At 41.1% G+C, this 25511-nt stretch overlaps 1 protein-coding gene across 4 annotated transcripts in view; it reads left to right on the top strand.

The window, feature by feature from the left end:
- Positions 1-1285: 1285 nt before the first annotated feature.
- VPS13A (vacuolar protein sorting 13 homolog A) overlaps positions 1286-25511 on the top strand; it is a 265017-nt gene continuing 240791 nt past the window's right edge. For all 4 annotated transcript variants that reach the window (XR_010322961.1, XR_010322960.1, XM_064291205.1 and 1 more), the window contains exon 1: positions 1286-1490. Coding sequence is in view for 2 of the 4 variants with exons in the window: in XM_064291205.1 (XP_064147275.1) it covers positions 1391-1490 (100 nt within the window). In the remaining 2 variants the exon portion in view is untranslated. The remainder of the gene's footprint in view (positions 1491-25511) is intronic.

Genomic DNA, 25511 nt, shown 5'->3' with positions numbered 1-25511 from the left:
TAAAACCAGGGGTTGAATTGGTGACTTAATAAAGGCCCGTCATATAAGAATAATTAATAAACTTAACGTAAAACAAGATTTTACATTGTTTTTATCAGGCATTTTACTTGCAAGGGCAAACCTTAAATTCTTCATTTTAGAAAACCTGGGTGACTGCACAAAAAAGTACTAAAATAATTCAAGAATTAACAGTCATCAGAGAGATTATTCATTGGCCACGCAAAGAGAAAAAGTTCAAAGTACACGCCTGCGTCTTAAATCCTTAAGAGAATGATTAATGACAGTTCTCTCAACCTTACATCCAGCGTCCTGTGACCTCAGGCTGTTGGTTTATTTCTGCCTAAGACCAAACGGGTGGGGATGAAAGAACTCCAATTCTTATGTATTAATTTTCGGTCCGCGACTTTGTGAAAACTCAGAGGCGAGAGTATAGATCTGGCAGTATTCCGTGCAAGGCGCTCGGAAGTTTCCCGACAGGCAGACTCACAACTCTGAAAGGAAACGTGACACTCTATGGGATGAAAGGCTAGTCCCTGTAGATTCCTTGACCAAAAAAGGGTGCCCATCTCCAGTGCAGGGAAGGGGGCGTGAATTCTAATCCCGCGTTTACTCTTTCTTTCTCCCCACGATTTACAGCCGGGGAAGTTAAAACACCTCAAGGGCAGGTGCCCCGTCCTCGCGCCGCGCTCGGAGGACCGGGAGCGGCAGTTACAGATGTCCAGACACCCAGGCTGGGCAGACCCAGGAAGCCTGCAACACCCCAGGCGTTGCCTCGGAACCTGTAATAATGGGGGTGGGAAGTGCTTCCTGAGACACCCCTTCTTGAAGGCCCCCGTCTAACAAGGAATGGGTTCAGCATGCCCCCTCCTAAAATCCCCTCTTTCAGGCGCAGGACTTTTGACCCCCTCTAGGGGCGGGGCGCTCCAGTCGGATCGTAACCGCCGCGTTGCGCTCTACGTCTGGTCTGGACGCGCGTCGGCCGCTAGGGGGCGCAGTGGGAAAAACCTTGCAGTTCTCGCTGCGTGGCCCGTTGCCGGGAGATGAGAGGGGGAGGAGGGGCCGACGGGAAAAAGAAGCCCAACTTGGCCCAGATGGGGCAGGCGCAAGAGTCGCGGCCGCGCAGCCGCCAGTTTTCCCTTTCGGGCCGGCGAGCCCAGGTTGGCGCCGCGCTCAGCCCCACCCCCGACCCGAGCTGCGCACGCGTCGCGCACGCGGCCGCCTCCGCCCACCGCAGGGCTCGCGACGGGCCTGCGCGTCTGGCCAGTGGTGGCGCTACAGTCGGAGCCGCGCCGGGGCCGGTGAACCGAGCGTTCTCGAGGGAAGGGTACGGGGGGAGGTGCAGGAAGAAGGAGCGAGGGGGCGGCTGCCTCGCCCGCTGCGGCTCAGGAAAATGGTGTTCGAGTCTGTGGTCGTGGACGTTTTGAACCGGTTCTTGGGGGACTATGTGGTGAACCTGGACACGTCCCAGCTCTCTCTGGGCATCTGGGGAGGTAACGAGAGCGCCGCCGTTCCACAATCTCACCTTCCTCCTGCTCCCCTAGCTGCCCGAGCCGGGCCCTGTCTTTTTTTGGGCTTCAGGCCCCTTCCTCCCCAGGCGCTGCCACCCACCTGCCGCCTGCCTTTTTGGCTCAGGTTGCGTAAACCGGGTGGCGGTGTCCGAGCCCTCGCCCACGAGTTGTTTTATTTTATCGGGTGGGTGAGGGATGAAAAGATCCCGTTTCCGAGCGGAGCGGTGGGCACCGATCCATGAATCTTGAGTTCAGATCCCACCGAGGAACCCTTTCTGCCCGGCGCGGTCCGGCTTCAACTGCGCTGGGCGAAAGGAAGCGACGAGACGCTCCCGGGTTTGGTTTCATCCCTGTCATTTTCCCCCTTGGGTTATGCTGCAGGCCCCAGAGAGCCTACGAGTGTGGCACGCTGCCTCGCACGTGAAGGCGAGGTGCTGTGACAGAAGACGCCCTCCTACTTCTTTCCCAAACCTGTTTTCGCTAAACCCAGGGTGTTTTCCGGCTCCCCCTTCAGGCTACACAACCTAGACTCCGGGTTGCCTCCCAACGTTCGGCTGATAACCAAAAGCGAAACTCCTGTGCAGAATATCTCAAATGGTTGGTTGTGTTTTCTAAGTTCACAACCTGACCAAGAATGTGTCACATCTGTGAGGCTTTGGGATTTTGTGTGTCAGAGTGACTTACTGAATTAAAAAAAAAAAAAAAAGGTCCTCCGTCCGAGAGCTCAGACCTACAAAAAAGACGGGGACGAACTTGAACTTAACGCTCCTTAGATGGTGCAGGACCGAAGCTTTATTTTGTCTCAGTTTACGGTGATGCATCATCTTATTTAGAGCCTCATTTTTAGTGCTTCCATCTGTTTTTGTATTATACCTTTATTTACTTTAAACACCCATTAGAAATTAGAGTGCTTTATGAACTAATTTTCCATGCCAGTCAAAGCTAGGGTTTATTTTTTGTGTGAATAATATATTCTGATTTTTAAAAAAGTGATTAAGTTTTCTTGAATATGTACTTACTTTCACCCCTCTAAAATACTTGTTTATCTTGATTTTTCTGGTTTATGAAATAGTATAAATAGGCAATTTATTTTGATGAAGAAAACCTCTTATTACTGATGTTTGGCATGATAGAGTGGAGTACAAGAACTAAAGACATCATAGTGCCAGAAGCTTGCATATTGTTTAACCTGTACTGCTCCTCAGTTGCAAAGTAAAAACAATACAGGTCGTCTTCGCCAAACTGGGAAGGAAACCTTAAGAACACATATGAGAGACATGCTTTGATTTGTAGTGGAAGGTTGTTTTTAAATTCAAGATGAAAGTTTGTGTAGAGGGTGATTTATCAGCGAATTTATTTGTTTAAAATTTACATACAGTAAAATTCATTCTCGAGGTGTACAGTCCTATCTTGACCAATGTGAAGGGGCATGTGCCCACCATCACAATCATGGTATAGAAATGTCCCATCAGCCCCCCAAAATTCCCTCTGCTGTTCCTTTGTAGTCTGCTGCCTACCCCCACACCAGTTTTTGCAACCACTGATTTGTCTTTATGTGTACAGTTTTGCCTTTTCCAGAATGCCATATAAATGGAATTATATGGTATGTAGCCTTTTGGGTCTGTTTCTTTCACTTAATTTCACTTCTTTCACAAAATGCATTTGACAGTCATTCATGCGTTGAGTGCATTCCAATGTATATATTTTTATTGTTGTAGAAATACACACACCAAAACATTTACCAGCACAACTTCCGTATTTACAATTCATTGACATTGATTACATTTTTCATGTTCTGCCAATTATTGCTATCCTGTTCCAAAATATTTCAGCACTATTGACATAAACTCAGTGCCCCCCAAAGACTCCCTCTTTCTCCCTCCCTCGCCTTGCAACCATTAATAACCCTTTACGTCTATATATTTGCTTATTTCATATAAACCCATTACCCACTGCCATTGAGTAAGTGATATTATACAGTATTTGTCCTTTTGTGGCTGACTTATTTCACTCAGCATAATGTTTTCAGGGTTCGTCTATGTTGTGGCACGCCTCAGAACTTCATTTCTCTTTACAGCTGGGTAATATTGCATTGTATTTATATGCTACCTCTTGTTTATCCATTAATCTGTTGTTGGACATTTCGGTTGTTTCCATCTTTTGGCTGTTGTGAAAAGTGCAGTGAACATTGATGTACAGGTTCCTGTTTGTGTTCCTGCCTTCACTTCTTCTGAGTATATACCTAGAACTGGGATTGCTGGGTCATGTGGTAATTCTGTGTTGAACTTTTTGAGGAATGGCAAAAATGTTTATCCGTAGTGGCTGTACCATTTTACGGTCTCACTAGCAGTGGATGAGGGTTACACTTCCTCCCCAACCTTGTCAACACTCGTTTGCCGTTTTTTTTGATCACTTCCATTCTCATGGGGGTGAGGTGATACCTCATTGTAGTTTTGATTTGCATCTCCCTAATGGCAGTGTTGGAAACCCTGGTGGCATAGTGGTGGTTAAGTGCTGCAGCTGCTAACCAAAGAGTCAGCAGTTCGAATCTGCCAGGCGCTCCTTGGAAACCCTATGGGGCAGTTCTACTCTGTCCTGTAGGGTCGCTATGAGTCAGAATTGACTCAACGGCACTAGGAATGGCAGTGTTATGCTTGAGCCCATTGTTGAGCTCCTGGGTCAATCCATCTTGTCCTTGAGGTCTTCCTCTTTTTCAGCCTACTCTCTCTTTTACCAAGCATGATGTCCTTCTCCAGGGACTGATCCTTCCCGATAACAAGTCCAAAGTATGTGAGGCATAGTCTCTCCATCCTTGCTTCTAAGGAGCATTCTGGCTATGCTTCTTCTAAAACAGATTTGTCCATTTTGCTAAAGATCATTCAAACGTAACTGCAGTAGTTCTTTGACAGGGAACTGCCAGAAATTCAATCTGGATTCAGAAGAGGACATGGAACCTGTACATAGATCAAGAGGCAGTTGTTCAAACTGAGCAGGGGGATACTGCATGGTTTAAAGTCAGGAAAGTTGTGCATCAGGGTTGTATCCTCTCACCATACTTATTCAATCTGTGTGCTGAGCAAAAAATCCAGGGAACTAGGCCACATGAATGAAGAACGTGGCATCAGGATTGGAGAAAGACTCATTAACAACCTGCGATATACAGATGATGCAACCTTGCTTGCTGAAAGTAAAGAGGACTTGAAGTACTTACTGATGAAGATCAAAGACCACAGCCTCCAGTATGGATTACACCTTGACATAAAACAGAAATCCGCACAACTGGACCAATGAGCAACATCATGATAAACAGAAAAGATTGAAGTTGTCAAGGATTTCATTTTACTTGGATTCACAAGCAACACCCGTGAAAGCAACGTTCAGAAATAAAAAAACACACTGCATTGGGCAAATATGCTGCAAAAGACCTTTTTAAAGTGTTAAAAAGCAAAGGTGTCACCTTGAAGACTAAGGTTTTCAATCACTTTGTATGTATATGGGAGCTGGAAAATGAATAAGGAAGACTGAAGAAGAATTGACACCTTTGAATTATGGTGTTGACAAAGAATATTGAATATACCATGGACTTCCAAAAGAATGAACAAATCTGTTTTGGAAGAAGCACAGCCAGAATGCTTGTTAGAAGCAAGGATGGGGAGACTGTCTCACATACTTTGGGCATGTTATCAGGAGGGATCTGTCCCTCAAGAAGGACATCATACTTGGTAAAGTAGAGGATCAGCAAAAAAGAGGAAGACCCTTAATGAAGTGGGTTGACACTGTGGCTGTATGTAACTATGGGCTCAAGAATAACAAAGATTGTGAGAATGGTGCGGGACCGGGCAGTGTTTTGTTCTGTTGTACATAGGGGCGCTATGAGTCGGAACTGACTCCATGCCACTTAACAAAAACAACAACAATGGCAGAGTTTAAGAGCTCAGCTACTAACTGAAAAGTTAGCAGTTCGAATCCACCAGCCTTTTCTTGGAAACCCTGTGGGCAGTTCTGTTCTGTCCTGTAGGGTTGCTATGAGTCAAAATCAACTCGAATATGACAGGTTTGGTACAGGTTAATGGCTGTAATCTTTATGGGAGCCAATCACCAGGTCTTCCTCCCGCACAGTCACTGGGTGGCTTTGAACCACCAGCCTTTTGGTTAGCAGCTGAACTCTTAGCCGTTGTGCCACCAGAGCTCCTTCATGGTAAGTCTCAAAATCAGGTAGTGTGAGTCCTCCAATTTTATTCCTTCTCAAATAATTTTTTAAATGACATGTCTTTGTTTTTTGTATAGAAACTGGTTATATTTTGATAAATGAAACTTTAATTAAGAACAAGTATTTTTTTAAAGACATTTGTCTTAGTCATCTAGTGCTACTATAAAAGAAATACCACAAGTGGATGGCTCCAACAAAGAGAAGTTTATTCTCTCCCAGTCCAGTAGGCTAGAAGTCCGAATTCAGGGCGCCGGCTCCAGGGGAAGGCTTTCTCTCTCTGTTGGCTCTGGAGGAAAGTCCTTGTCACGCATCAGTATTCCCTTGGTCTGGGAGCATCTCAGCTCAGCACTGGAACCTCAGGGCCAAAGGATGCACTCTGCTCCGGTGCTGATTTCTTGGTGGTATGAGGTCCCCGTCTCTCTGCTTGCTTCTCTCTTTTATATCTCAAAAGAAATTGGCTTTAAGACAGTACCTAATCTTGTAGACCTCATCAATATAACTGCCGCCAGCCCATTTTATTACATCATAGTAATAGGATTTACAACATTTAGGGAAATCACATCAGAAGATAAAATGGTAGACAGTCATACAGTCATACAAGGGAATCATGACCTAGCCAAGTTGACAAATTTTGGGGGGGACACAATTCAATCCGTGACAAATTCTTTGAGAATTTCAAAAGTAGTAACTTTTGATAAACTTAGAAGTTTTTTTTTTTTTTATTAACTTTTATTAAGCTTCAAGTGAACGTTTACAAATCCAATCAGTCTGTCACATATAAGTTTACATACATCTTACTCCCTACTCCCACTTGCTCTCCCCCTCTTGAGTCAGCCCTTTCAGTCTCTCCTTTTGTGACAATTTTGCCGGCTTCTCTCTCTCTCTATCCTCCCATCCCCCCTCCAGACAAGAGTTGCCAACACAATCTCAAGTGTCCACCTGATATAATTAGCTCACTCTTCATCAGCGTCTCTCTCCCACCCCCTGACCAGTCCCTTTCATGTCTGATGAGTTGTCTTCGGAGATGGTTCCTGTCCTGTGCCGACAGAAGGTCTGGGGACCATGGCCGCCGGGAGAAGTTTTTTAAAAAACATTCATTGGGTATTTCAGTAATAGAAACTACATACTGCATAGGAAAAAATTTAAGAAGATGGAGTTAATGTTTTATGGTCTCATGTTGGAATGACCTACTCGTAGTTTTAAATGTGTGCTTTCACTAGGCTTCTGTGTAATAATGCAGATAATTTCACTGTTAGCATGTTAGTAGTATTAATTCGTATCCCACAGTTACCTTGATGGTCTCGAAGGTAATAATGAATAATGCTCTGAAAATTTAGTTCTGAGATGGTTCTTTGGAAATCACAATCCATCTTCCCTTAGAAACATTGTTATGTAGGAATGAGGAGTTTAGAAAAAAGGAGTTTAGAAAGGCTGTTTAATTATTATGTAGCAGAACAGTGCTACTACTGTTTTGTTGCGATTGTGTGTTGCCTAGTGGATTCTGACTCATAGCGACCCTACAGGACAGAGTAGAACTGCCCTGTAGTTTCCTAGGCTATAATGTTTCTGGGAGCAGATCGCTAGGTCTTTTCTCCTGAGAAGCCGTTGACCTTTTGGTTAGCAGCTGAGTGCTACCAGGGCTCCTAGGTAAAAATAAATAAATATATATACTTTTATATAAATGTCATCACCTTAAGCATACCACCCTGTAACTTGATTGATTAAATATATCTTCCTTGTTTATGTCAGTACGTGTAGAAATTTTGTTGCACTCGTATACCGTACGGAATTTCATGTTGTATTTAATCGCTTCCCTACTGATGGACATTTAGATTACCCCTTAATTTTTTTAAAAAAAGAAAAGGAAAGAAAAAATTGGGAGTTTTCTTTCTGGTTAGCAGCTTAGCAACACCAGTGGTGCTGCTGATACTATAATGAGTCCTGTATAGTAGACTGGGTGCTAGAGGCATCTATCTTATTAAAAAACAAAACAAACAAAAACCCATTGCTGACGAGTCAACTCTGACTCTTAGAGACCATACAGGACAGAGTAGAACTGCCCTGTAGGGTTTCCAGGGAGCAGCTGGTGGATTCAAGCTGCCAACCTTTTGGTTAGCAGCTGAGGGGAAAAAAGAATTGACTCTAGGCAAATTTTGACGTTGATTAAGTATGTGTATATGTATATATATATTTTATTGTGTTTTAGATGAAGGTTTACAGAATAAACTAGCTTCTCATTAAACAGTATGCATTTTCTTTTATGATACTGGTTAATGACCCCACGACATGTCGACACTCTCCCTTCTCAGCCCTAGGTTCTCTATTACCAGCTTTCCTGTCCGCTCCTCCTTTCTAGCCCTTGCCCCTGGGCTGGTGTGCCCCTTTAGTCTCATTTTTTTTATGAGCTTGTCTAATCTTTGGCTGAAGGGTGAACCTCAGGACTGACTTCATTACTTACCTAAAAGGGTGTCTGGGGGCCGTACTCTAAGGGTTGCTCCAGTCTCTGTGAGGCCAGTAAGTCTGCTCTTTTTTTGTGAGTTAGAATTTTGTTCTACATTTTTCTCCAGCTTTGTCAGGGACTCCCTATTGTGATCCCTGTCAGAACAGTCAGAGTGGTAGCCAGGCACCATTTAATTATACTGGTCTCAGTCTGATGGAGGCCCTGGTAGTTGTGGTCTGTTAGTCCTTTGGACTAATCTTTCCCTTGAATATTTAGTTTTCTTCATTCTCCCTTGCTTCCAAAGGGGTGAGACCAGTGGAGTATCTTAGATGGCTGCTCCCAGGCTTTTAAGACCCCAGATGTTACTCACCAAAGTAGAATATAGAACATTTTCTTTAGAAACTGTGTTGTGCCAATTGAGCTAAATGTTCCCCAAGTTCCCCACAGCCCTCAACCCAGGAGTTTGGTCCCTCAGGGAATTTGGAAATGTCTATGGAGCTTCCATGAGCTTGCCTTGTACAAGTTGTATTGGCTTCCCCAGTATTGCATCCTGTCTTATCCTGCACCAGTTACCACTTACCTGTCTATTTAGTGTTTTTCCATTCCCACCCCTCCTCTCCCTTGTAACTGTCAAAGATTGTTTCTTTTTATGTGTAAATCTTTTAATGAATTTTTATAGTAGTGGTTTCACACAATATTTGTCCTTTTGTGAATGACTTATTTCACTCAGCATAATGCTCTCCAGATTGATCCATGTTGTGAGATGCTTCGCAGATTCATAATTGTTCTTTATCCTTGCATAGTACTCCATTGTGTGTATGTATCATAGTTTGTTTATCCATTCATCTGTTGATGGGCATCTAGGTTGTTTCCATCTTTTTACTGTTGTGAACAATGCTGCAGTGAACATGGCTGTGCATATGTCTATTCGTGTAAGGACTCTTGTTTCTCTAGGATATGTTCCTAGGAGTGGGGTTGCTGGATCGTATGGTATTTCTATTTCTAGCTTTCTAAGGAAGCACCATATTGTTTTCCAAAATGATTATACCATTTTGCATTCCCACCAGCAATGCGTAAGAGTTCCAGTCTCCCCTCAGCCTCTCCAACATTTATTATTTTCTGTTTTTTTGATTATGTGCCAGTAATGCCGGGGTGAGATGGTATCTCATTGTAGTTTTGATTTGCATTTCTCTAATGGCTAATCATCCCGAGCGTTTCGTCATGTGTCTGTTAGCTGCTTGACTGTCTTCTTTGGAGAAGTGTCTATTCCTTTTCCTTTGCCCATTTTTGAATTGGATTATTTGTTTTTTTGTTGTAGAGATGTTGCATTTTCCTGTAGATTTTAAAGATTAGACCTTTGTTGGATTTTTTTCCCAGTCTGTAGGTTCTCTTTTTACTCTTTTGGTGAAGTCTTTTGATGAGGATAAGTGTTTAATTTTTAGAAGATCCCAGTTATCTCACTTATTCTCTGGAACTTGTATGTTGTTGGTTGTGGTTTGTATCCTGTTAATGCTGTGTATTAGGTCCTCTGGCATTGATTCTCTTTTTTCTTCTATCATCTTTATAGTTTTTGGCTTTATATTTAGGTGTTTGATCCATTTTGAATTAGTTTTTGTGTATGGTGTGAGGTATGGGTCCTGTTTCATTTTTTTACGGATGGAATCCAGTTTTTGCCAGCACTGTTTTTTTTTTTTTTTTTTTTTAAAAGACTGTCTTTTCCCCGTTTGATGGAGTTTAGGCCCTTGTCAAAAATCAGGTTACTGAAAGTGGTTGGATTTTCATCTGGATTCTCCATTTTGTTCCATTGGTCAATGTTTCTGTCGTTGTACCAGTACCAGGCTGTTTTGACTACCGTAGCTGTATAGTAGGTTCTGGGGTCAGGTGGTGTGAGTCCTCCTACTTTATTCTTCTTCAGGAGTGCTTTACTTATCCAGGGCTTTTTCCCTTTTCATATAAAGTTAGTGATTAGTTTTTCCATCTCTTCAAAAAGTGTTGGTATTTGGATCAGGATTGCATTGTATCTGTAAATTGCTTTGGGTAGAATTGTCATTTTCACAATGTTGAGTCTTCCTGTCCATGAGCATGGTATGTTTTTCCATTTACGTAGATCTCTTTTGGTTTCTTGCAGTAGTGTTTTGTAGTTTTCTTTTACAGGTCTTTTACACCCCTGGCTAGATTTATTCCTAAGTATTTTGTTTTTTTAGGGGCTATCATAAATGGTATTGTTTTCTTGGTTTCCTTTTCTTCATTCTCTCTATTCTCTTTATAGGAATCCAGCTGATTTTTGTATGTTTACCTTATATCCTGTGACTCTGCTGAATCTTTCTATTAGTTCCTGTGACTCTGCTGAATCTTTCTATTAGTTCCAGTAATTTTTGTGTGGATTCTTTTGAGTTTTCTGTGTATAGTTTCATATCATCTGCAGATAGGGTGGTTTTACTTCTTCATTACCAGTTTGTATGCCTTTTATTTCTTGCTTTATTGCTCTAGCTAGGACTTCCAGCGCAATGTTAAATAGGATTGGTGATAAAGGGCATCCTTGTCTTATTCCTCTTCTCAAGGGGAATGTTTTCAGCCTCTCTCCATTAAGAATGAAGTTGGTTGTTGGTTTTGTATAGATGCCCTTTGTTAAGTGGAGGAATTTCCCTTCTATACCTATTTAATTAAGAGTTTTTATCAGGAATCAGTGTTGAACTTTGTTGAGTACCTTTTCTGCATTGATTGAAATGATCTTGTGATGCTTTTATTTATGTGGTAGATTATATTGATTGATTTTCTAATGTTGAACCATCCTTGTATACCTGGTACGTATCCCAGTTGTTCACGTTGTATTTTTTTTTTTTTTTTAATATGCTGCTGAATTCTATTGGCTAGAATTTTGTTGAGAATTTTTGCATCTGTGTTCATGAGAAATATTGCCCTATAGGGTTTTTTTTTCCCCTGGTTTTGGTATCAGGGTTATGCTGGCTTCATAGAATGAATTTGGAAGTATTGCTTCTTTTTCTATGTTCTGAAATAGTTTGAGTAGTATTTTTGTAAGCCCTTCGCTGAATGTTTGGTCCAGAATTCTGTAGTGAAGCCATCTGGGCCAGGGATTTTTGTTGTTGTTGTTTGGAGTTTTTTTTTTTTTTTTTAATTACCTTTTTAGTCTCTTATTTTGTTATGGGCCTGATCAGATTTTCAACTTCAATTTGTGTTCATTTGGGTAGGTAGTGAGTTTCTAGAAATTTGTCCATTTCTGCTAGGTTTTCAAATTTTTTGGAGGATAGTTTTTCATAGTGCTCTGTCATGATCCTTTTTATTTCAGTTGGGTCTGTTGTAATGTCCCCCATTTCATTTCTTATTCATGTTCCTTGCGTTCTCTCATGTTTTTCTCTTGTCAGTATGGCCAGTGGTTTGTTGATTTTGTTGATGCTTTCAGAGGACCAGCGTTTGGTTTTTTTGATTCTATTGTTTTTGTATTCTCTGTTTCATTTCTTTCTGCTCTGATCATTATTATTTCCTTTCTTCTGGTGGCTGTGGGCTTCTTTTGCTGTTCTTTTTCTGTTTGTCCCAGTTGTGTAGCTAATGTTTTGGTTTTGTCATTTTCTTTTTTGATATGTGCACCTATTGCTGTAATTGACCTTGGGGCACTGCCTTTGCTATGTTGCAAAGGTTTTGGTATGATGTGTTTTCATTCTTGTTTGATTCTTGGAATTTTTTAATTCCATCTTTGATTTCTTTCATTATTCAGTGGTTTTTAAACAGGGTGTTACTCAGTTTCCATTAATTTGATTTTTTCTCTTGCTCTTCCTGATATTAATTTGTACTTTGATGGCATTGTGATAAGAGAAGGTACTTTGTGTTATCTCGTTTGTTTTGGATTTTGTTGAGGGTTGCTTCATGGCTTAAGATGTTCTTTATTCCAGAGAATGTTCCATGGGCACTAGACAAGAATGTGTACTTTGCTGCTGTTAGGTGAAGTGTTCTATATATGTCTGTGAGGTCAAGTTGGTTGATTATGGCCTTTAGATCTTCTGTATCTTTGTTGAGTTACTTTCTAGATGTTCTGTCCTTTATCGAGAGTGGTGTGTTGAAGTCTCCTAATCTTATTGTGGAACTGTCAGTTTCTCTTTTCAGTGGTGTGAGAGTTTGTTTTATGTATTTTGAAGCCCTGTGATTGAGTGCATAGATATTTATTATGGATATGTATTCATGGTGGATTGTCCTTTTGATCATTATATAATATGCTTCTTTGTCCTTTTTGATGGATTTTATCTTAAAGTCTGTTTTATCTGAGATTAGTATTGCCACTCCTGCTTTTTTTTTCCTTGGTATCTCTTTGCTTGATATATTTTTTTTCCAGCCTTTGATTTTTAATAAATTTATGTCTTTGTTTTTAAGTTGTGTCTCTTGTAGACAGCATATTGATGGGTCCTGTTTTTTTCATTGTCACACTCTGTCTTTTTATGGGTGCAGTGAAGCTATTTATGTTCATTGCGATTATTGGTAGGTATGAGTTTATTACTGTCATTTTGTAGTGCTTTTTTTTGTGGTACTGACGTTTTCTTTGTTCTTACTCTGCTGAATTACTTTTGTTTGTGGAATTTTTGTTTATTTCATTTTTGTAGATTTCTCATTTACTGAGACATTGTTTTTCTTCTTTATTTTGATGAGTAGGTTTGTTAACTTTCTTTGTGGTTACCTTGAAGTTTACCCTTATATTCCTAAGCTTGAACCAGTTTTTTATTACTTGGCATCACCTTGACTTCCTCTCCATTTGAAAGTTGTATACCTACACAGTTTTTTTGTCTTTTATTTTTCTGACATTGTTGTCAATTTCAGAGTAACCTCCCTGGTTCCCTGTTGTAAATCTTTCAGTTTTGTTTTATCCTTGAGAGTTCATTACCTAGCTTGGTATCTGGCTGATGTGCTCTCGAGTCATCGATTCAGGCTGTTTTCTGATGTTGGTTCTCTAACCAAAGGATTACTTTTAATAATTCTTTTAAGTTTGTTTTGGTTTTTACATATTCTGTTTATCTGGAAATGTCCTAATTTCACCATCATATTTGAGTGGAAGTTTGGCAGTATATTATTCTTGGCTGGCATTTTTTTTCTTTCAGGGTTTTATACATGTCATTCCATTGCCTTCTTGCATGCGTGGTTTCTGCCGAGTAATGAGTGCTTACTCTTATTGTTTCTCCTTTGCACGTGACTTTCCATTTTTCTCGAGCTGCTCTCAGGGTTCTTTCTTTGTCTTTGGTTTTAGTGAGTGTGATTGCGACGTCCTGGTAATTTTCTTTTGGAGCCTGTCCCATATAGGGTTTGCTGAGGTTCTTGGATGGTCAGCTTTTCATCTTTCATAATGTTAGAGAGTTTTTCTATCAGCAGTTCATCAGGGATCCTCTCTGTGTTTTCTGTTTTTTCCCCCTGTTCTGATACTCTGATCACTCACAGATTTTTTCCTTCTGATTGTAACCCACATCGTTCTCAGAGTTTCTTTATTCTTTTCTCTGTTTTTTCCTCAAACTGGTTTGCAAAGATTTGTCTTTAATTTCACTGATCCTTTTTTCCATTGTTTGAAGCCTGCTTCTCAGACCTTCTATGACACTGTCCATTTCTGAAATCTTGTTTATCTTTTGGATTTCTAATTGCTGTTTTGTGTATGATTTCTAGTTGTGAGTTTATTTTGACATTTTTTCCTGTATTATTTTCCTAAATTCCTTTGTTGTTTTGTCTGTCTTTTCCATGACTTTGTCTGTGTTTTCCATGATTTTGCCTATTTTTTTTCTTACTTTTGTCTGCTTTTTCCATTATCTCTTGGATAGCCTTCAATGTTAGAGTTTTGAATTCCCTATCAGGTAGTTCCAGTGCCTTTTTCTCTACCAGAAGGTCATTTTGTATTTTATTTTGGAAGCCTACTAGAGCCATTCTCTGTCCTGTTCTTTTTAATATGTTTTGATATTGTCTACTGTCTTTGAACATTCAGTAATTATTTTCTTCATTTATTGGTAGTAGATTTATTTGTTTCACCCTGCTTTTTTGATTTATTTGGTTATGTCTAGGCAGGTGGGCTGTGTGTTCTTTGTTGTTTGCTCATCTCTGGGCATGATACTTTGCATCACCTTATCCATTGGGTAGGGCCAGTCACTCAGCTGTGGTGCAGCAGGGCAGATCCAGTGGAGGGGGATGGGTGGGGATAGGTCTTTTGTGGCATGTACTGGGGCCGACAGGGCAGAGCCAGGGGGCTTCGCAGGGCAGGATACAGTGGTCCATGCCTGTGCTGCTCGGCGATTTGGTGCTCAGTGTGCAGTGTAATTAGGCAGGAGGAGTGGGAGGATATTATGTGTGGAGCTAAGTGGGTGTGGGGAAGAAGAGAAAGAAGAGAGACAAATAGTAGTCAAAAAAACAATACAGAACAAAGAAACAGAAAAGATGCTGTGGGAGCATGCCATTGGTGTGGCATAGACCTGGGGGAGCTGTGTATCCATGGCTTTCTAGCCAGGCAGCGTGGCACATCCCCTCAAGAATGGACAGAGTTGACACATGTGGCTAGGTGGGTGGGAGAAAGGAAAGGAAGGAAGGGAGAGAGAGATAAGAAACTGGAAAAAACAAAGAGAAGAACACATGCACCTAGGTGATCAGGAGAATGGAAAGAAAGGAAGGTAGAGGGAGACAAGAAACAGAAACAAAAAAAGAAAAAAACAAAACAAAAACAAAAGATTCCCCAAGGGAGTCCAGCAGAATTGGTTCCCCAGCCAAGTGGCGCTGTCCAGAAGGAGTGAAGATGGCACACTGTGCCAGGTGTCACGGAGAAGGGTAAGGAAGGAAGGTAGAGACAAGAACCTGAGAAATAAGAAGGAATGCCCCAAGGGAGCCCACTGGTGTGGCAGCGTGGAACAGAGAAGCAGCTTCCCAGAGCAGCACTGCCCAGGCTGTCAAGAAGGAGTGGATATGGTACATGGTGCCAGGTATTTGGGAGGAAGGAAAGAGAGGAGGGTAGAGACAAGAAACCAAGAAAAGAAAAGAAAAAAAAGTGTAAAAATGCCCCCAGAGAGCACACGGGCATGGTGGCACAGACCAAGGGAGGGGCTCCACAGCCGAGTGGCACTGCACAGTCCACGTAGAATGAGTGGAGATGGCACACGGTGCCAGGTGTTGAAGAGAAAAGAAAGGAAGGAAGGTAGAGAGAGACGAGAAACCGAGAAATGGAGGGAAAAAAAAGCCTCCAGAGCGTCTACTGGTGTGGCAGAGCGGACTGGTGGAAGGGGCTCTCCAGCTGAGCAGTGCTGCACAGCCCATCAAGAAGGAGCGGGGATAGCACACAGCACCAGGCATTTGGAAGAAAGGAAAGGAAGCAAGGTAGAGAGAGACAAGAAACCGAGAAATGGTGGGAAAAAATGCCTCCAGGGAGCCTACCAGCTTGGTAGCATGGACCAGGGATGGGGCTCCCCAGCCGGGGAGTGCTGCACAGCCTGTTAAGAAGAAGCGGAGATGGCACATGGCACCAGGTGTTCAGGAGAAGGAAAAGGAAGGGAGATAGAGAGAGACTAGAAACGAGGAAAAGAAAAAAAAGCCTACCGGCTTGGCAGTGTGGACTGGAGAAGTGGTTCCCCAGCCAAGTGGTGCTGCTCAGCCTGTGAAGAAGGAGTGGAGATGGTAGATGTTGCCAGGTGTTCATGAGAGAGGAAAGCAAGGAGGTGAGTGAAAGAGAAGAAACCAAAAGAAGCCAAAAAAGCAACAACAGCAACAAAAAAAATGGTACTGAAGGAGCCAGCCAGTGGGGGTGAGGTGAGTCCAAGTGGCAAGAAGTCGTGTCTGAGTGGTGGAGGCCATGGATAGGGGGTGGGAAAGCGTGTATTATTGGTTATTGGGTGCTTGGTTTCCTGCTGGGAGCTTCGTGAAGGTCCCTTCCCGTACTCCCTGTCCACTGTTCTTGGTGGCTAAGGTGTCCAAAATGGTGGATCCATGCCATGTTAGCTGACAGGGAACCTCCACTCCGTAGCTCTCCTCGTTCGTTCTCAGTTTCTTATTCTATTCAGTGCTTGGATCAGTTTTTTATCCCTTTGTTTGATGCTTAGGGCTCTGGGATTGCTGTTTGTATTTGTTTTACTTTTTTGGGTCTTTGCTCTGGAGGGACAGTGTGGTGTTTCTGTCTGTATCGCCGTGTCGGCCTTGCCTCCTGCTTTTTTTCTGTGTGTAAATCTTTTGTTGTTACTTTATAATAGTGGTCTTGTGCAATATTTGCTCTTTCGTGATTGACTTATTTCATTCAGGATAAAGTCCTCCAAATTCATCCATGTCATGACGTGTTTTGCAGATTTGTCATTATTCTTTATCATTGCATAATATTCCATTGTGTGTATGTACTGCAGTTTATTAATCCATTCATCTGTTGGTGGATACTTAGGTTGTTTTCATCTATAGTTACATTTTATAAGAAATCGTGAGACCTCTTTCCGAAGTGTTTGTATGATTTCATTCCTCACCAACAATGAATGAGAATTCTGGTTGCTATATATTTGCCAGAATATTTGGTGTTGTCAGTCTTTTTAATTTGAATCATTCTGGTGTGTGATGCTATCTCATTAATTTTTTCTTTTTTTTTTTTTACTTAACAAAACAAACAAAATAACTAGTGGCCATCAAGTCAGTTCTGACTCATGGCATTCCCAAGTATGTTAGAATAGAGCTGCCCTCCATAGGGTTTCATGCTGTGACCCTTCAGAAGCAGATTGCCAGGTCTTTTCAGGTGCCTCTGGGTGGTTCGAACTGCCAGCTCTTCAGTTACTAATAAAGTGTCTGTTTGTGCCAACCAAGGACTCCTTTTCTGCTTTTTTGAGGTATAGTTTGCACACAATGAATGCATTCTTTTAAAGTGTAAAGGTCATTGAATTTTGACAATACCCCTGTATAGAATGGAAATTCCAGAACACTTAATTGTGCTCCTGAGGAACCTTTACATAGATCAGGAGGCAGTTGTTCGGACAGAACAAAGGGATACTGATTGGTTTAAAGTCAGGAACGGTGTGCGTCAGGGTTGTATTCTTTCATCATACCTATTTGATCTGTATGCTGAACAAATAATATGAGTAGCTGGACTAGATAAAGAAGAACGGGGCATCAGGGTTGGAGGAAGACTCATTAACAACCTGCGTTATGCAGATGACACAACCTTGCTTGCTGAAAGTGAAGAGAACTTGAAGCACTTACTAATGACGATCAAAGACCACAGCCTTCAGTATGGGTTACACCTCAACATAAAGAAAACAAAAATCCTCACAACTGGACCAGTGAGCAACATCATGATAAACGGAGAAAAGATTGAAGTTGTCAAGGATTTCTTTTTACTTGGATCCACAATCAACAGCCGTGGAAGCAGCAGTCAAATCAAAAGACGCATTGCATTGGGCAAATCTGCTGCAAAGGGCCTTTTCAAAGTGTTGAAGAGCAAAGATGTCACCCTGAAGACTAAGGTGTATGTGCCTAACCCAAGCCATGGTATTTTCCATTACATCATATGCATGTGAAAGCTGGACAATGAATAAGGAAGACTGAAGAAGAGTTGACGCCTTTGAATTGTGGTGTTGGCGAAGAATATTGAATATACCGTGGACTGCCAAAAGAACAAACAAATCTGTCTTGGAAGAAGTACGGCCAGAATGCCCCTTAGAGGCAAGGATGGCGAGAGTGCGTCTTACATACTTTGGACAAGTTGTCAGGACGGATCAGTCCCTGGAGAAGGACATCATGCATGGCAAAGTACAGGGTCAGCGGAGAAGAGGAAGACCCTCAATGAGGTGGATTGACACAGTGGCTGCAACAGTGAGCTCAAGGATAACAATAATTGTAAGGATGGCGCAGGACTGGGCAGTGTTTCATTCTGTTGTGCATGAGGTCACTATGAGTCGGAACCAACTTGACGGCACCTAACAACAACAACAACATACCCCTGTATAACCCCCACAAAGCAAGATATGGAACATTTTCATCAACTCAGAAGATTTTCTTGTTCTCCTTCCCACCTAGTACCCTTCCTGCACCCAGTCCCTAGTCCCAGGCAACCGCTGATCTACTTTCTGTCTCTATAGATGTTCCTGTTTTGGACAATTTGTGTGAATGAAGTCATACAATATGTGGCCTTCTGTGTCTGGTTTATTTCATGAAGCATCATAATGTTTTCAAGGTTCAGCCATCTTGTAGCGTGTTATCAATATTTTGTTCCTTTTTTTAAAATAATTTTTGTTGTGCTTTAAGTGAAAGTTTACAAATCACGTCAGTCTCTCACACAAAAACCTATACACACCTGGCTACATACTCCTAATTACTCTCCCCCTAATGAGACAGCCTGCTTTCTCCCTCCACTCTCTCTTTCCGTGTCCATTTCAGCAGCTTCTAACCCCCTCTACCCTCTCATCTCCCCTCCAGGGAGGAGATGCCAACATAGTCTCAAGTGTCCACCTGATCCAAGAAGCTCAATCCTCACCAGCATCCCTCTCCAACCCATTGTCCGGTCCAATCCATGTCTGAAGAGTTGGCTTTGGGAATGGTTCCTGTCCTGGGCCAACAGAAGGTCTGGGGACCATGACCACTGGGGTCCTTCTAGTCTCAGTCAGAGCATTAAGTCTGGTCTTTTTACGAGTATTTGGGGTCTGCATCCTAGTGCTCTCCTGCTCCCTCAGGGGTTCTCTGTTGTGTTCCCTGTCAGGACAGTCATTGGTTGTAGCCAGGCACCATCTAGTTCTTCTGGTCTCAGATGATGTCATCTCTGGTTTATGTGGCCCTTTCTGTTTCTTGGGCTACTAATTACCTTGTGTCCTTGGTGTTCTTCGTTCTTCTTTGCTCCAGGTGGGTTGAGACCAATTGATGCATCTTAGATGGCTGCTTGCTAGCGTTTAAGATCGCAGATTCCACTCTTCAAAGTGGGATGCAGAATGTTATCTTAATAGATTTTATTATGCCAGTTGACGTAGATTTCCCCTGAAACCATGGTCCCCAAACCCCTGCCCTTGATACACTGGCGTTCGAAGCATTCAGTTTATTCAGGAAATTGCTTTGCTTTTGCTTTAGTCCAGTTGTGCTGACCTCCCCTGTATTGTGCGTTCTCTTTCCCTTCACCTAAAGTAGTTCTTATCTACTAATTAGTGAATACTCTTCTCCCACCTTCCCTCCCTCTGACCTCTCATAACCAAAAAAGAATGTTTTCTTCTCAGTTTAAACTATTTCTCAAGTTCTTATAATAGTGGTCTTATACAATATTTGTCCTTTTGCAACTGATTAATTTCACTCAGCATAATGCCTTCCAGGTTCCTCCATGTTATGAAATGTTTCACAGATTCCTCGCTGTTCTTTATCGATGTGTAGTATTCCATTGTGTGAATATATCATAATTTATTTATCCATCCATCCATTGATGGGCACCTTGGTTGCTTCCATCCTTTTGGTATTGTAAAGAGTGCTGCAATAGACTTGGGTGTGCATACATCTGTACGTGTGAAGAGTCTTATCTCTCTAGGATATATTCCAAGGAGTTGGATTGCTGGGTCGTATGGTAGTTCTATTTCTAGCTTTTTAAGGAAGCGCCAAATCGATTTTCAAAGTGGTTGTACCATTTGACATTCCCACCAGCAGTGTATAAGTGTTTCAGTCTCTCCGCAGCCTCTCCAACATTTATTATTTTGTGTTTTTTGGATTAATGCCAGCCTTGTTGGAGTGAGATGAAATCTCATTGTAGTTTTGATCTGCATTTCTCTACTGGCTAATGATCGTTAACATTTCCTCATATATCTGTTAGCTACCTGAATGTCTTCTCTAGTGAAGTGTCTATTCATATCTTTTGCCCATTTTTTAATTGGGTTATTTGTCTTTTTGTAGTTGAGTTTTTGCAGTATCATGTAGATTTTAGAAATGAGGTGCTGATTGGAAATGTCATAGCTAAAAACTTTTTCCCAGTCTGTAGGTAGTCTTTTTACTCTTTTGATGAAGCCTTTGGATGAGCATAGGTATTTGATTTTTAGGAGCTCCCAGTTATCTAGTTTTTCTTTTGCATTCTTAATAGTGTTTCGTATACTGTTTATGCCATGTATTAGGGCTCCTAATGTTGTCCCTATTTTTTCTTCCATGATCTTTGTCGTTTTAGATTTTATATTTATGTCTTAGACCCATTTTGAGCTCATTTTAGTGCATGAAGTGAGGTATGGGTCTCGTTTCATTTTTTCGCAGATGGATATCCAGTTATGCCAGCAGCATTTGTTGAAAAGAATGTCTTTTCCCCATTTAACTGTTTTAGGGCCTTTGTCAAATATCAGCTGCTCATATGTGGATGGATTTATGTCTGGATTCTCAATTCTGTTCCATTGGTCTCTGTACCTGTTGTACTAGTACCAGGCTGTTTTGACTACTGTGGTGGTATAATAGGTTCTAAAATCAGGTAGAGTAAGGCCTCCCACTTTGGTCTTCTTTTTCAGTAATGCCTTTTTTATCCGGGGCCTCTTTCCCTTCCATATGAAGTTGGTGATTTGTTTCTCTATCTCATTAAAGAATGTCGTTGGGATTTGGATTGGAATTTCATTAAATATATAGATCGCTTTTGGTAGAATAGACATTTTTATAATGTTAAGTCTTCATATCCATGAGCAAGGTGTATTTTTCCTCTTATGTAGGTCTCTTGGTTTCTTGCAGAAGTGTAGTGTAGTTTTCTTTGTATAAGTCTTTTATCTCTCTGGCAAGATTTATCCCTAAGTATTTTATCTTCTTGGGGGCTAGTGTATATGGCATTGATTTGGTCATTTCCTCTTCGATGTTCTTTTTGTTGGTGTAGAAAAATCCAACTGATTTTCTTATGTTTATCTTGTATCCCTATACTCTGCTGAACTCTTCTATTAGTTTCAGTAGTTTTCTGGAGGATTCCTTAGGGTTTTCTGTGTAGAAGATCATGTCATCTGCGAATAGAGATACTTTTTCTTCTTCCTTGCCAATCTGGATGCCCTTTATGTCTTTATCTAGCCTGATTGCTCTGGCTAGGACCTCCGACACAATGTTGAATAAGAGTGGTGTTAAAGGGCATTGTTGTCTGGTTCCGCATCTCAGTGGGAATGCTTTCAGGCTCTCTCCATTTAGGGTGATGGTGGCTGTTGGCTTTGTATAAAAAAAAAAATGCCCTTTATTATGTTGAGGAATTTTCCTTCTATTCCTGTTTTGCTGAGAGTTTTTATCAAGAATCGGTGTTGAACTTTGTCAAATGCCTTTTCTGCATCAATTGATAAAATCATGTGATTCTTATCTTTTGTTTTATTTATGTGGTGGGTTACATTAATTGTTTTTCTAATGTTGAGCCATCCCTGCATACCTGGTATGAATCCCTCTTGGACATGGTGACTTATTTTTTTGATATGTTGTTGAATTCTCTTGGCTAGAATTTTGTTGAGGATTTTTGCATCTATATTCATGAGGGATATAGGTGTGTAATTTTCTTTTCTTGTGGTTTCTTTACGGGCTTTTGGTATCAAGGATATGATGGCTTCATAGAATGAGTTTGGTAGTATTCTGTCCTTTTCTACGCTCTGAAATTCCTTTAAGTAGTAGTGGTGTTAACTCTTCTCAGAAAGTTTGGTAGATCTCTGCAGTGAAGCCCTTGGGTCCAGGGCTTTTTTTTTGTTGGAAGTTTTTTGATTACCTGTTCAATCCCGTCTTTTGTTATGGGTCTATTTAGTTGTTCTGCCTCTGTTTGTGTTAGTTTAGATAGGTAGTGTGTTTTTAGGAATTCATCCATTTCTTCTAGGTTTTCAAATTTGTGAGAGTACAGTTTCTCATAGTAATGTGATGTGATTCTTTTAATTTCAGTTGGGTCTGTTATAATATTGCCCATCTCATATCTTATTTAGGTTATTTTCTTCCTCTTCTGTTTTTCTTTTGTCAGTTTGGCCAATGGTTTATCAATTTTCTTGATTTTTTCAGAGAACTGTCTTTTCGTCTTGTTAATTCTTTCAATTGCTTTTGTGTTTTCTGTTTCATTTAGCTCTGCTCTAATTTTTATTATTTGTTTTCTTCTGGTGCCTGAGGGTTTCTTTTGTTGTTCTCTTCCTATTTTTTCAAGTTGTAGGGATAATTCTTTGATTTTGGCCCTTTCTTCTTTTTGGATGTGTGCATTTATTGATGTAAATTGACCTCGGAGCTCTGCTTTCGCTGTGTCCCAAAGGTTCTGATAAGAAGTGTTTTCATTCTCATTGAATTCTATGAACTTCTTTATTCTATCCTTAATGTCTTCTATAATCCAGTCTTTTTCGAGCAGGGTATTGTTCAGTGTCCAAGTGTTTTTGATTTCTTTTCCCTGCTTTTTCTGTAATTGATTTCCATTTTTATGGCCTTATGGTCAGAGAAGATGCTTTGTAATATTGCTGTATTTTGGATTCTGCTAAGGCTTGCTTTTATGACCTAATGTGTGGTCTATTCTAGAGAATGTTCCAGGTATACTAGAAAAGAAAGTATACTTGGTTGCTGTTGGGTGGAGTGTTCAGTATATGCCTGTGAGGTCAAGTTGGTTGATTGTGGCATTTAGATCTTCCGTGTCTTTACTGAGCTTCTTCTAGGATGTCCTGTCCTCAACAAAAGTGGTGTGTTGAAGTCTCCTACTATTATTGTGGAGCAGTCTATCTCACTTTTCTATGCTGATAGAGTTTGTTTTATGTATCTTGCAGCCCTGTCATTGGGTGCATAAATATTTAATATGGTTATATCTTCTTGGTGTATTGTCCCTTTAATCATTATGTAGTGTCCTTCCTTATCCTCTCTGATGGATTTAACTTTAAAGTCTATTTTGTCAGAAATTAATATTGCCACTCCTGCTCTTTTTTGATTGTTGTTTGCTTGATATATTTTTTCCATCCTTTGAGTTTTAGTTTGTTTGTGTCTGTAAGTCTAAGATGTGTCTCTTGTAGGCAGCATATAGACGGATCTTGTTTTTTAATCCATTCTGCCACTCTCTGTCTCTTTATTGGTGCATTTAGTCTGTTTACATTCAGGGTAATTATGGATAGGTATGAATTTAGTGCTATCATTTTGATGTCTTTTTTGTGTGTTGTTGACAGTTTCTTTTTCCCGCTTAATTTTATGTGCTGAGTATATTATCTTTATTTTTTTCTTGTATATTATTTTGGTGAATAGGGTAGTTTGTCTCCTTTGTGGTTACCTTATTATTTACCCGTATTTTTCTAAATTTAAAGCTAACTTTTATTTCTTTGTATCTCCGTATCTTCCCCTCTATATGCAAGGTGTATGATTACATTTCTTAGTCCCTCTTTATGATTTGAATGTTGTCTTCTTTTATATAATAACATCGCTGTTACCCTGTTTTGAGTTTTTTTTTTTTTATATAATCTTGCTTTGTTTTTTTGGATTTCCCTGTCTGGGTTGACTTCTGGTTCCTCTGCCCAGTGTTCTAGTCTTGTGTTGATACCTGATGTTATTGATTTTCTAACCAAAGAACTCCCTTTAGTATTTTTTGTAGTTTTGGTTTGGTTTTTCTGAATTCCCGAAACTTGTGTTTATCTGGAAATGTCTTAATTTCACCTTCATATTTAAGAGACAGTCTTGCTGGATATAAGATTCTTGGGAGGCAGTTTTTTTCCTTCAGTTTTTTAAATATGTCATCCCATTGCCTTCTTGCCAGCATGGTTTCTGCCGAGTACTCCAAGTTCATTGGCTCTCCTTTGTAGGTGACTTTTCATTTATCGCTCTCTGCTCTTGTAATTCTCTCTTTATCTTTGGTTTTGGCAAGTTTGATTATAATATGTCTTGGTGACTTTCTTTTCAGATCTACCTTATGTGGAGTTCGATGAGCATCTTGGATAGGTATCTTCTCATCTTTCACGATATCAGGGAAGTTTTCTGCCAACAAATCTTCAACAATTCTCTCTGTATTTTCTGTTATCCCTCCCTGTTCTGCCACTTCAGTCAACTCGGAGGTTATTTCTCTTGATAGAGTCTCACATGATTCTTAAGGCTTCTTCATTTTTAAGAATTCTTTTGTCTGACTTTTCCTCAAATATATTAGTGCCAAGTGATTTATCTTTGAGTTCAGAAATTCTAGCTTCTACTTGCTCAATTCTGTTCCTCTGACTTTCTATTGAGTTGTCTACCTCTGTAATTTTATTGTTAATTTTCTGAATTTCTGATTGTTGTCTGTCTATGGATTTTTCCAGCTTATTAAACTTTTCATTATGTTCCTGAATAATCTTTCTAATTTCTTCAGTTTGTTTATCCGTGTGTTCCTTGGCTTGTTCTGCGTATTGCCTTATTTGCTTCCTGATGTCTTGAAGGGTTCCGTATATTAAACTTTTGTATTCTGCATCTGGTAATTCCAGGAATGCACTTTCATCTAGAAGATCCCTGGATTCTTTGTTTTGAGAGCCTGTTAAGTTGACCATGGCCTGTTTCTTTATGTGACTTGCTATTGACTGTTGTCTCCGAGCCATCTTGTAAGTTGTTTTATTAGTTTATGCTTGCTTATTCTGTCGTAGCTTCTTGCTTTGTTTTGTTTTGGTATACCCCTATGGATTGCTTGAATGAGGTAGCTTGATTATTTTTGCCTTTGGAGCTCTGATGTCCTGTCCCCAGATGGCTAGACGTGTTATCAGGTATATCAGTCTAGGAGTCCATTCAGTTTTCTTGTATGAATTCACCTCAAGTTTCCAGGTAGCTGATCATCAAGTGTGTGTTACAGGCTTTGTCCTACAGTCTTAAAGGGGCAGGGATGATTGGCGTATATACTGGTATCTTGTTCAGCAGGCGGTCATGCTCTGAACAAGGTAGGAGGCTGAGAACCCTACCCCCGAGTGTCTCTAAGTAAAGCTCATCCCTGTTCCCTAGAGTGTGCAGGTGGGTGGGTTCTGCAGGCAGACCATGGGCAACCAGAGATTTTGGTTTTAGGGACTGGGAGGTGCTAGTTATCTTTGGACCCCTGTTGTGTGTGGCTGGGCGACCTGAGTAGAGCTACCAGTCCTTAGGTCCCTGATGGGGGTAGGTGAGAACCTCTTTTAATAGGCATAGCAATGTCAAACATCAAACACCCACCTCTCTACCGCATATCTGAAAGGGTTGGAGTCTGCCAACAAGGGCCTGTTCTCCCAAAATAGGGCCACAGAGACCCATGCGGAAGCGAAAGGTGCTGAGAGTCCATGTACGGTTTATGCCTGGACAGGGGCTGCTTCTGTCGTAAGCTCCCCCGGTTAGTGGAGTTACGAAGTTATCCCCGAATTGCAAATTTTTTCCTTCCCCAAGGCCGGGAAGATGGGTCTAGGTGCTCAACAGTGCCTGTCTCAGGCCGAGGGAACTCAGCCGCGGAACCTGGCTTGGAGGTGGCGGGGGGGTAGGGGGG

This window comes from Loxodonta africana, chromosome 9 (genome assembly GCF_030014295.1).
Source record: "Loxodonta africana isolate mLoxAfr1 chromosome 9, mLoxAfr1.hap2, whole genome shotgun sequence".
In the NCBI taxonomy this organism is placed as follows: domain Eukaryota; kingdom Metazoa; phylum Chordata; class Mammalia; order Proboscidea; family Elephantidae; genus Loxodonta; species Loxodonta africana.
The sequence above is the reverse complement of the archived record's forward strand: the minus strand, read 5'-3'. Positions and strand labels throughout refer to the sequence as shown.